At 47.8% G+C, this 12,660-nt stretch overlaps 1 protein-coding gene across 1 annotated transcript in view; it reads left to right on the forward strand.

Moving 5' to 3' along the window:
• The first annotated feature begins 4,191 nt into the window (after window positions 1-4,191).
• Window positions 4,192-12,660, forward strand: part of WNT8B (wingless-type MMTV integration site family, member 8B) — a 13,087-nt gene continuing 4,618 nt past the window's right edge. The window contains exons 1-3 of the mRNA XM_009888740.1: window positions 4,192-4,250; window positions 11,043-11,076; window positions 12,402-12,540. Of these exons, the coding sequence (XP_009887042.1) occupies window positions 4,192-4,250; window positions 11,043-11,076; window positions 12,402-12,540 (232 nt within the window). The remainder of the gene's footprint in view (window positions 4,251-11,042; window positions 11,077-12,401; window positions 12,541-12,660) is intronic.

The following is a 12,660-nucleotide window of genomic DNA, read 5'->3' on the forward strand; positions in this document are numbered from 1 at the left end:
TCCCTTGAAATTGGCTGCCCTGAGCATCAGACCAGTCAGATGGAGGCTGGGTCTATGCCCAAACCACCGCATAGCTCCAGGCCTCGGTTTTGCATCCTGTAAAATGGGAGAACTGGGGGACCTGTTTCACTGTGGCACTTTGAGAGCTGCAGCTGGAAAATGCTTTGTAGGTGTCCTTGCTTTGAACCTTGAACCAACCCTCTATAGCCGTTGCAACATTTCTGTCCCTTCTAATGTGAAATAATTTTCACTGGATGGACTCGATGCGTCCAGTCCCACAGTTCACCGCAGTAGGCAAGGATTCCCTGCACTGTCCCTGCATGAAGTGTAAGGGGAACCTGCCAATGTGAGGATACATTCAATGCTGGTAAAGCACAAGGAGACCTCACGGGATGCTGCTCAGCATGTGTCACCCCTGCAGAGAGCAGCGTTAGGGAACTCAAAGGTTACAGCAAAGAGGTCATGCAGCTGTTTGCATGTCCTGGTATGTCAACACTATCTTTAATGGCACAATCTCAGATTGATATAGCTAAAAATAAACAGAGAGGCTTCTGGGTAAACCAACACCTTCCTGCCTTTTCAGAACCAAAGTGCTCAAAAAACATTCTTTCCAATGGATACCAGTCGGTCTAATAAAATCTATTAAATTTCCCCAACCTTTGTCTGGCTTTGTTTCTGGAACCACTTGACTGTAGGAGCAGAATAGCACAGGGCATGTTCAGTACAGGATTGCAAGCAACGCTTACACTTTCTCGGGGTGCTGGGGGATGTTTCGACAGGCATTAGATATTATTGAAGCCGTATGTATCTGATGCAAAAGGCAAAGCTGCAGTCAAATCAGTTGAAATCCGCTCACTGCACTGGGAAGCTGGACCTTCCTGACAATTTTTCAGCTCTTTCAGGGTTGAATTCTGTGTGCTTCCTAGACAAGACTAATTTCTTTTTATTTTTATCTCATACCTTTTGCATATCTTTTAAAATAAGAGACTTCAAATTACTTCTTGACCTTTTTAATGGCCACTTTATTTAAAAAAAAAATATAAAAAAATCTGTCCTTTGGGCACTTTGCATTGACACCAAGAAACTTTTGAGATATCTGTGAGCCAGACTTGGAATTTTTACACCCACTTCTTAACCTCATTTTTCATATCCATCACTTGCATTGGTAGCAGGGTGGAAGGCAGCAAGAACATTAGAGGCTTTATTTTTCACTCTTTCTGTGACTACTTGTACCAGCTCTTTAAGGACAGTTCAGATCTTCTCTGTACTCTGGAAATTAAACCTAGACACCTTATATTAATGGTTTTGCTTTGGGTTTTGTTTTTCTTAAAAAAAAAAAAACAACCAAAACCTACCACAGATGGTGGTAGCTTCTCTATCTCCTGTTGTCCTCAAACCCCGTCTGCCATTCTGGGAGATGAGCAAATAGTCAAACACACATTACAGCACTCAAGGCAAAGGTCATTAGAGATCTGTATTGGCCAATGAGTCAGATGGGATGATATACCAGTCCTCTGGCCATAAAATGTGTTTTAATGCTCTCTGGGCCCATTTTAGAAAATTTACAGAGCTTTTGTCAGTAACAATAACAAAATTTGAGAGACATTATAAAACAATTTTGCATCCCATTTCTTTACAGAGTACCTCATAAAGTCTATTAAACAGCCTTTGAGAGCTGTAATTAAGTGCTTTGAAACATGTTTGGGACAGTTTTGTTTCAGGCTTCACCTCCAGCCTCTTTGGCTTGAGAAACATGCTCGTTTCCAGGAAAATGACTATTGCATTTAATTGAAATTAGAAGTTGACAGGGGAGGCTGCTGGCTCCAAAACGCCCTGGTGCTGCTGGTGCTTCTGTAAGCTTGGAGGAAGGCCTGGCTGCCTCTTGTAATAGCTAATAAAAGAATAAATTCCTCCTCTTTATTTTGGATCCACCTACAATTTTTCTTTTTCCTCATTTTTGCAATCCCCTTACTTAATTTATCTTGGAGTAAAACAAAAATAGCTCACCCCAGCAAACCCAATGGTGTCCTTCCTTTCCAACATGTCTGAAGCATTGCACGATTTCAAAATGCTGTCATTGCTGGATCAGAGGAATGAGAAAACTCCAGTTCAAGAGTCCTGAAAGAGACATTTGGAAGCTTATAAGAAACAACTGGAAATTTTTCTTCTTCCTGTCGTGAGAAATAAATGCCAAGTGCAGGGTGGCAGCATCCCCTGTGTCCCACCAGACTGCCCCAGTGGGGCTGAGCCCCCACAGGGTGGGCAGCCTGTTCTGGCAGGGAGAGCACAGCCACCCCCAGTACTCGAATTAGGCCATCAAAACCATTAAACTGTGCTAAACATCACAGCATTGGAATTCTATTTCAATATAATAAATAGTTGAAATAAATAAAAGGCTTATTTCCCTCACCTTTCACTTTCTGGGGTTTATCTTCTACTAGATAAACGTTCAAGCTTTTTCTCAGTGCACGTAACACCTTGGTTTTTAAAATGCTCAGGGCTCCAGGAGTTGGGGCTTTAATTAGTGCAAATACCATCAGCTGAGCTGTAATAGGATGCAGCTGGGAGGCACAGCTGGCCCTGGGATCAGTTGCTGGTGGCTGCATTTTCTCCTCGCCTAGGTGCCTGCAAACCACCCAGCCAGCCCTGGTGGCTGCGTGGGCAGTGCTTGGGATGAAGGTAGAGTTTTCCCAGCAATGCCCTACATGCTGTGCCCCACTCGTGCCCGGCCGGAGTTCCCTGGCCCAGGCAGAGCCAGTCTTGGCATGGCCAAAGTCCAGCTGAGAGCAAATCTCTGCTGGGCAGGTTTCCCTCCTCGAGGCTGCGTGAGCCAGAAGGGATGTTTCATCGGCCTGAGGTGGCCCTGAGCAAAGCTCAGCCTCCAGCCAGCCCGGCCTGATGGCCCAGCTGCGGGGTCTCGCTCCCCTTTGAATCTTGCCCTGGTCCAGCCCTTCTGCCCAGCAGCTGCACCCTGGATGAAATGAGTTTGACTGGTCTCAGCCAATGTTTTAGCTGATCACATCCACAGTATGAAAATGAGCTATGCAGTGCAGAGAAGATGCTCCTACGGCTCTGGGACAGGGCAGCATGGCTGGTCCTGTTGACCTAGGGCCAGTCAAGAGTGGCGCTGGTGGGCAGCGTGACAGTAACTGGGATGTCCCGCATGGCCAGGAGGCACAGGCTGGATGCACTTCTAAGTAGCTCCAGCAGCTCTTGGCCTGGGATAAGCCCTCACTGAGAGACCACTCCCAAACCAAAGACCCCCTCCTGTGGACTTCGTAGGAAACTCCAAAAGCAAAACATTAGGGGAAGGTTTAGTCAGAGGCCTTTCTCCTGGGGTGAGGGTGGCATGTGGCAAAGAGGAGGTGGGAAGAAAGAGCAGGTCACTGTGATGAAGGAGGAGCAGATGGAGGTAGGAACTGGCCCCGATTCCCATTAAACTCCTGGGGGAGTCTGAGGCAGAGACGATGTTCACATATGTTTCCCAGCCTTCTCCCTGAAGCACATTGCATGGTCTCCAAGCAGCGGGTGCGGGCAGCCCAAACCCAAGCCGCCAGTCCTGGAGTACCCAGCGCACTCTGGCCCCAGCAATGTCTCCAAGGCAGATGGAGGTGAGGGCACGCCAAAATCAGCCCTTCCAGTTGCCCTTGCAGGGGATGGAGAGGCAGGGCAGTGCTGGTGGAGATTGAATCTAGTGATTACTTTAAGGGATTTGCTGTCTCTTTCTTTATCCCTCTCTCTCTCTTTTTCTTTCTTTTTTTTTTTTTTTTGTTTTCCCCTTCTTTTCCCTCCCTCTTATCCCTTTCGTGGTGCATTTGTCTTCGAGGAACCTGGGGTGTTCTTTTCATCAGTTCAATCTCTCTCTGGCACTTGAGTCCTGATTGGCTGAAGGACTTAGGGAAAAAAAAATCTTTAATTAAGTAGATAATCTCTTCTTAGGAAGTTCTGCGGCTCCATTTCACCAACCCCCTTTAGCTCTTACTTTAGGATTGGTTACCCTTCGCAGAAGTTGGGATTCAGGGGGCATACGCCTCTTCATCACACCAGGAGCGCCGGGTGGAAAATAACTCCATCCCTTCCCTAATTTTGTTGTGTTTCTTTTTTTTTTTTTTTTCCTTTTTGCTGGTGGTGGTACCCAAGGTTTTTTTTAGGATATCCTTTCTCCCTCTTTATTTGGATTTTATATTTCACATGGACCCTTATCTGGGCATCTTCTTCCTCACTCCCTTCTTCCAATCCTGCTGTGCTTGGTGAGTATCGAGAGCACCTCAGTCTGTGTCACAGGCAGGTGCTCTTCCCAGACACCCTAAGGAAATTCCTCTTCACCTTTCTAAATGTCCCCCCTTTTCCACTTAGCTCCATTCTGGTCTTTAATGGGACCAGATATTTAACTAGGTCCCAACACACTCACTGGCAGAAACGTTAGATGTGAGCGGAGAAAGTCCCCTTGTTCCCCCTCGCCCCCCAGCAGTAACTTGATGGGCCAAATCCTGAGCTGGGATAAAATAGAATAGAGGAGAGTGCAAGATCTAACCCCTCATTTCCAACTGGGAAGATAACCCAATGGCAGAGCCAGGGATTTCTGTTTTTCCAAAGGCTCGCAGTCTGCTTGTCTCTTGTCTTAATCAAATCAAGTGGGGCTTCTCCCGCGCTCCCCAAAGAGGACAGTCCCTGATTAAGAGCTCAGAGCCAGCAGGGGTGAGTTAGATACACAGGAGCGTTGCTCCGGATGAGCAGCCTGAGACCCGGACTCCTTGGCAGGCACAGGGTCAGGATTACACATGTTTGAAATTCATGTATTAGGATTTCCTGGGGAGACGCTTTTGGTACGGAGATTGCTACGGCTTGGCGCTCAACCACCTGGGTCCCATTAGACCAGTCCCCCCGTGAAAAACCTGCTGCCATCTCCTGTGGGCCTCTTGCTCTGTCCTAAGGGTGGTTTTACATTTATTTCCAGAAAAGTTTTATAAGAGTGAGCTGAAGGAGATTACGCTTGCATTAAATCTCATATCATTCCTTGTGGAGTGTATCCATCCCAAGCTCAAATGGAGATGGACTCAAATGACCCGGCTCTGTAGGTATTTCTTCCTATGTGATTTTTACTGAGTACCCAAACTTTATTCTCCATTCCTGTAATACCCTGGGGAATCTGCTCAGTGGGTCACAAACTTATCTCTAACAGCAAGGAAAGTCTTTTCCTGTTCAATTACTAAAATCCGCTGCCTCCCCCACAGCAGATCCCTAGAGTTATTACTATGGACAGAGAAACCAAAATTACAGAAAGATAAACTCAAGGGTAATTGGGAACTCAGGCCTGTTAAGCTGGGAGTGAAATTTATGTTCTTTCAGAGATTTTCTACTCCCTTCATTAAAAGAAGGTGCAACAATTTGTATATGTCTAAATATTATACAGTAGCAAACTCAAGATGAATCTCCCTTCTGGAACAAGAGGAATATGTATGTTATGCAGAGAGGCCAGGCAAGAACTCATGTTGATTTTATTTTTATTTTTCCACTCTTCCTGTGTAAGTCTCTTGCTTTCTTCAATATAAACAGGTTTAGAATACATTAAAAGATTAAAAAAAAAAAATCAACATTTTAAAGAAAGTTCAAAGGGGAGAAATTTCAGAGCACAAAGTAGAGTTAAATACAGAAATCCCAGGCATGGATGTCTAAATTCCCTGTCTGCCTTTCAGAAGTGTTTATCTAAGGGAAAAGTTTATAGATCAAGATGTCCGTGTGTTGCTCATAGGTCATGATTACCTGAGAGAAAGGAAAATTGCAAACTTCATTCAAAACTATCGTTTCTCTTGAGGAGGAAAAAGCAAGGTCTGTGGGAACCATGCAATAATTCTGCTTGCATTTTTTGCTGGTCTTCTTTATCTGATCCAACAGCTTAAAATGCAAAAAGATTCTTTTTTATTATGATTTAACCATGGGAATTAGGATTGGGGGGCAATATAGATAGACAATAATTTTTATATATATATATATGTGACTACTCTGAGAGTGGATTAGATTCTGCCGTGTCAGCTAGGTTGAATGGTCAGTGTGTTTCTAGATGAGCAAAATGTCAGGGTTAAATTTAGGAACTAAAAAAAAATATTAAAATAAATGTAGAAAAATAAAGAGAAATTAAGAAAAAAAAAAGTAAATCTCCAAACATTAATGAGTTGCCTCCCCGTCTCTTATCCTGTGGGAATAATGTAACAATCTCCAATGCAGCAGCTTGTTTCTAAATGTTTTTTACACTTCAGCTGTGAGATTGCCTTTGGTTTCCAGTGACTCTGATTTTCTAAAAACTCGGAGGAGTTTGTACTTGAAAATGAAACTCAGATCCAAAGTGAAATTGTATCCATTTTCTGTATTTACAATAATGACAGTAAAGATCTAAATATAGCTTTATAATTTTGTAAAGAGCTGAACCAGCAGCACAGTAGCATGAGTGTGTGATAAGGTACCAAACAAACACTTTAACGGGAGGTTTGATAAGGCTCTCGGGACATAATAAACTGAGGAGCGGGGTCCTGTTATTTGTTAAAGTTGTAACTGAGCAGAAATTATCAGAGGCTTATTAGTATTTGATATGCATTAAATATAATGGGACAGCTGCTTGGCGGGGTTATTTATTTTTGGATTCGATAAAACTATGGTAGGGAACTCCTGCTATAGATATTCATTAGCTTTGAGATAATTTCCTAATATCGGATGCAATGAAAATCACATGCCCTTGGGCTTGCTTTTTACCTGGATGCGTAGAGTTGCAGTGAGGGAGCAGCATGCCCTGCCCAGGGCCCTGCGCGGGCTGGGCAGGGGGCTGAAGGACTCCGTGGGGCTCCGCTCTCAACCTTGCTGAGGTCTGTCTCCGCTCCGCTTCAGTCCGTGTAACGCTGTACTTGGAGTTTGAAGGTGGAGGGAAAGGGGTTTAGAAAGCTAGAAACCCTGTAAGCTTTGTCACAGAAGAGAAATAATTCCAAGTGTTTCCTTTCATGTTGTGTGATTTCCAGAGGTTTTAAATCAGTGTGGTGACACTCAAGTCATGGGAATTGGGGTGGTTTGCACCAGCTAGCTAGTTAGTTTAGGATTGCATTCTGCTTTCCTTTACAGAGGTATGGAAAATTAGTAAAAATAAATAAATGCATAAAAATCACACTACAGAGACAAAAATGAGGAGAGATCCATTTTCATAGTGCTTCCTATTTGCAGCACAGAGATGACTGTCGTGGCATTGTCACTACATCCATGGAACAAGTGGCTGAACTCTGTCCTTGCTGGAGCCTATATCCAGAAGAGAGATGCATTTTTTTCTTAGCTAGATCCTATGGGCAAAGACAAAGTGTGCGGAGTTTGTCTCCATTATTATCTTTCCTTCCCTCTAAGCATAAATAAGACAAATTCCAGCTACCCTCCAGCCATACGACAGCCCATTCTGCAGCACACAGCACCCCGTTATTCAAACTGTCCCATCTCCCCTTCTCCTAAATCCACCTGCAGCTGCGAGAGTTAAATATGTACCAGTCTAAATGAATCCTTTACTTGTCTAAGCCCTACAAACCCGCCCAGCAGCGTGCCTGCCTGTTGATCAGAGAGCTCAGGGAAAATGCCTTCTGTCTCTCCGACTTAATAAAAATGTTTAGAATATCCCGCTGGGAAATTGCTACTGTACCATTTGCTCAGCTGCAGATGGTGAATTGGCATATCCTGAACTTGGCCTTTTCGTGAACCTTGAGGTTTATCCCAGGAGGAACAGATCCTCTGCTTCAATGCAGTTATGTCAATTGACACCTGCTAACGGGCTGGTTTGCTGCAAACCCTGAACTTGTGGATTACCGTCCTCCTCCTAAAGCCACCCTTGCAACTGCTCAGCAAGGGCTTGAAGAAAATCCTTCTTACACGCTGTGAATTTGGCTTTTCCTACCCAGGTGGGAAGCAATGATGAGAAAAAAAGCAAGATAAGAGAGGACTTGCAATTCTCTAGATCTTGCCTACACGGGGGCATTTTACCAGAGTTTTCTCACAGCTGCTGCCAGGGGCTCAGATTCACACTGACGCCATCCTGAGTGTGGTCCCCATAGCAAAGCGCTTTTAAGGTCGAGGCAAAGGACAGGAGGGAAACCAGATGGAAAAATGACTTGTTCATGCTGCTACCCAGTTGCGTTAGGATGGGGACCCATGGAGCTTATACAGTCTGAATAGCCCCAGGTTCATGGCCCTGTGTGATTCAGGTCACCCGATGCTCTAATCACCCGGCTGCAGATGCCGTCTCTGCAAGTCCCAGGAAATATTTAATTAGCTGTACAATGCAGAAGCAGCTCCCAAAGGAAAATTCCTCTGCAAAACAGCCGTCGACTTCGTGCTAAAGTACTCACGGGGGCTGGAGCGCAGGCGGGTCTGAATCCCAGGCCTGGAACAAAGGGAAAGGATCTCCTGCTCTCGCAGTGCCCTGGTACAGCCCTCTCCCTCCCATTCTGACCCAGCGGAATCTTTCCCAACACAAGATTCATCAATATGGATGCATTTTCACCAAAAAAAAAAAAAAAAGTTAGACTTGCCAGAGTGAAACTTTGCAAACTAGTTCTCTCAGCTCTTCCTAAACTGTGAGTAGCAGCAGAGACCAGGGGTTTTAGGTTTTGACCAAGCTGTACCCCGTCTGCTCCAGTGTTTGTGGCAGGGCTGCAGCACAGCTACACTTTGTCCCCTGGCTTGGGATGGCAATGCCTGCACTGCCTGTGCTTGAGCCCACCCTGGGATGCCCCCGCACTCCCTGTGCTGGATTTGTAGCACAACAGGACAGTGCCTTTCTGTCCCTAAACAGGGACATCTGTGGCTCCAGACAAGATCACTTGAAAACACACAGGGAGGAAAAATCATACCATAACCTGCATCTTTCTCCCCCACATCCAGAGAAGGTCCACCCAGCTACTGGGATTTTGAGGGAATGGAGAAGAGCTAGAAAAGCAGAAAGCATCACTGCACGCCTGATAGCCCAACTGCAGAGTGGAGCATGAAGGGACAGAGGGTGGGTTAAGGCTCTGTGAGACTCAGCTAAAAAAGAGAGGCATCCTCCACTGGGAGACATCCAGCATTTGAAGCAGGACATTATCTCAAGAAGAAGCTGAAGAGCCCCATTTCTCTCAGTGCATGCTTTAGCTTTTTCTCAATCACTCACTCACTGCATGGTCTCAACCCACTCGTGTCACATCTCTGGCCTCAGTGTCCTTCCCTTGGCATAACAGCACTCACCCATCGCTCTGGATTGCTGGGTGCCAACAGGGAAGATGCCCTGGAGACTCACCAGAAGTAGTGATGAGGGTTATTTTTGCAAACCTGGAGAGACTGGAATGAGGTGTTTGTAAGAGAAACCTCCTTCCTCCTGCTGCATTTCTGGCTAGGGATAGTTGGGGTTGGCTCTTGGGTCTTTTTAAAGCCTCAGTCCTTTCTGCCGTGGCACAGCTAAGCTGGATTCACCCAGCCATCCTCCAGATTCCTACTGGTGGTCACTGCACCATGTGGAGTCCTAACGCTAACTGACCACTTACACTGAACAGCCCTTCTTGCTGGTGAGAGTCAGACTGGCCAGCATCGGCTCTGCTCTGCAAGCTCCTGGGGAGAGCAATGGAGACCAACCACACTGCCTTGTAGCCCTTGGAGATTCCTCCTTCACAGCTTCACTTAGGAACAGACATTTTCCTCTTTACAAAATGAAAGGGGTCAGAATGAAGCATGTCATGCAGTTACCTCCTCTCCTTCTTTTCTGCAGGGGCAGAAAGATGTTACAACCTAGGAGCCATGAACACCTGCAAGAACCCTGTCTGCTGTCCAACCAGAGCAGGGCTTGGGCCAGGCAGCAATTAGGCTGAGGGCTTCTTTAGAGATCCTTTAGAAACCTCGTAAAAATCCTTGATTCTGCTTCAGCAGCCACCCCCCAGCTCAATCCCAGAGTTTGCTATTTTGCTTTTTCCACCTGGAGGTGGGAGGAATGGGTTAATGCCACGGAAAGCTACAGGCAAGGAGAAAACAGGGGCCAGAAGAGTGTGAAACTGGCCATGAAAATCTTGCATTCAAAAATAAACAGACACTCGAGGTCCTTTCATTTGCCTTGCAATAGCCTTAGGAAGAGGACCCACATTTTAAGTTTTTCCCCTTTCATATAAGAAGCGGGAATTATTGACCTATGGAACAAAGCGGGAGACCATGAGACTCCCAGAGCAGAAGGTGCAAGGAGCTTGCAATTTCAGATTACTAAAACAGACCCTGGCATTTTCAATAGAACAGTTCTCCACGAACAGCAGCAGAACTCAGTGTTTCACGGGAGTACTTACAAACAGGCACCTTTGGGAACAGTTCATCTCACTTTGTCATATTTCACTTGGAAAACACCAGAAAGTTTAATTTTTGCTAGGGCCACTTGCACACATGCCCCAACTCCTCCCCATGCAGTGCCCATCAGGATAGGGAGGACGAGCATGTTTGTGGTCAGCCATCACCTTAATGTGGCCAAGAGGGGAGCGTGGGCAGCCAGAGCTGGCACAACAGGAAAACAAGGGACTGTGATCTGGATTGATGCAGTCAGGACACATACCGTGAAGGAGCAGCGGTGTGACCTCCTTCCCTCGGCACGGTCCTGTTGGGAGGGCGATGCTGGCACACCAGTCAGCTCCTGGAGCTGGGGGCAACGCTACCCTATGCTAAGCCGAGCGGCAGCTGGGTAAGGCAAAAAGCAAAGGTGGGGGAACAGGAAAGCATCACAAAAATGAGGGATTGGTGTGAAGGGCAGCTGTGCAGGGGAAAGCAAAAGGAGGGAGCGACAACTGGGTGGCATCCTGGTACAGCCTGGCTGGGGGAGTGGGGTGGGGGGAAGGAGAAGGCACCATCCTGGCTCAAAGGGAGCAGCAAGGAGAGGCAGGGGAAGAGCCCGAAGGTGCCTGCAGCCAGGAGACAGGCAGGCTGCGGGGGGTGAGAGGAGAGCCCTGGGATGCCTGGCATTCCCCAGGCCCCTCCGCCGTCACCCCCTCCCTGCTGACACTGTCTCTGTCTTCCAGGTCAGTGAATAATTTCCTGATGACGGGCCCCAAGGTAAGAGAAATCCCTTTGATCTCTGTCCCTGATTCCACTAAACCCGGGGAGGGGAGGGAGGGGCTCCTCCTTCCCACTCTCCATCCAGCCTTGGCCATAGCTCCCCTCACCCCCAGGTCTCATACAACAAGGCAGAGGAGGGCCAGGAACAACCTGCTATGAACTGCAGCTCGTTGGGGTACATCAGCCCTAAGCAAAGCTGTTCTGGGGTCTTTTAAAGCTGGTTGGGGGCCAATATTTGGAGATTTGTCTGTTGGCACCAGCTAAGGCTTTCAGCTGTCATCTGTTGCTTCCTGATGATCAGGTTAGCATCAGGAAACACATTCATCAAGCTGGAAACGTACTTTCCGTAGGCCCTGGAAAACATACCTCCTTGACAAGCACAACTGGAGTTGCCAGGACCTTGTTCAGTATTTTTGACCCCCCTCCTCCCTGAACCCCTCTTTCAGAGACTTTTATTTCCTAGCCGGGACCAGTTGTAAAATTCACCTGATTTTTGTTCCTGGCTATTCCCCAGGAACACCTCTGAGCCCGTCTAGCTCTTGCTACAGCCCTCAATGACATGGTGGAGTGACCTTGCTCCAAAGCACTGGCTTTCCCCTGGGGCTGTGGTGAAGGAGGAGGCAGGCTGAGGCATCTGCTGGCCTGGAGCTCCCTGGTCTCTGAGGAGAAGGCTCTGCCTCCTCTCATGCTGGAGAGATAAGATGTTGACTGGCACATCTCCTAACATGGCTAAGAGCCAGCAGCTCGGCCTTTTCCCCTGGGAGGCTCAGGCTCTGACCCAGCACAGCAGAAAATGCATTTGCTGCTGTTGGTGGTCAGCTCCACTCCCCAGGGGAGCCAAGCCTGAGAGACCTCCACAGCTCCGTACAACTTGTCTCTGTGAGATGGCATGCAAGTTATTTTCAGTTGAACACCAGCCTCCTGGGGAACCTGAGGCCATGTTCTTCCTGGTGGTTTTGCACTGAGCTTCTCCATCCATCTAGACCACAAAGCAGTGGGGTCCACAACACGCAGCTCAGGGCAGGAAAGCTATGACTGCAGCAGCCCCACCGCTGCGTGGCACGTGGCCTGGGCTTACACCAGCTTGGCACTGCCTGTGACGGACACTATTACTGCTGAGTGACTCTCCTGGACACTGGGAGTAGCCCTGGGGACGCTCCCAGGCTGTCACCCACGGGCCTGTCCCTGCACGCTGGCTAATACATCCTAGCTCAGTTTTGCAAGTTAATGCTGGGAGAGTTGAAGCAGGGCACACACCATCCCCCCTCCTGACCCACTGCTCTGCTCCTAGCCCCCCTCCTGACCCACTGCTCTGCTCCTAGGCCTATCTCATCTACTCCAGCAGCGTGGCGGCCGGGGCGCAGAGCGGCATCGAGGAGTGCAAGTTTCAGTTCGCCTGGGACCGCTGGAACTGCCCCGAGAGGGCACTGCAGCTCTCCAGCCACGGCGGGCTGCGCAGCGGTAAGGAAAGCATTGGATACCTCTACTGGGACCCCCTCACTACAGGTTGGAGCCCATGGGCCCCTCCTCTCTTCCCAAGTGCCTCCTTTTCTTCCCCATCCCCACCTGGGATGTGCCTCT

Source organism: Charadrius vociferus, unplaced genomic scaffold (genome assembly GCF_000708025.1).
Source record: "Charadrius vociferus isolate BGI_N301 unplaced genomic scaffold, ASM70802v2 scaffold436, whole genome shotgun sequence".
Taxonomy (NCBI): Eukaryota; Metazoa; Chordata; class Aves; order Charadriiformes; family Charadriidae; genus Charadrius; species Charadrius vociferus.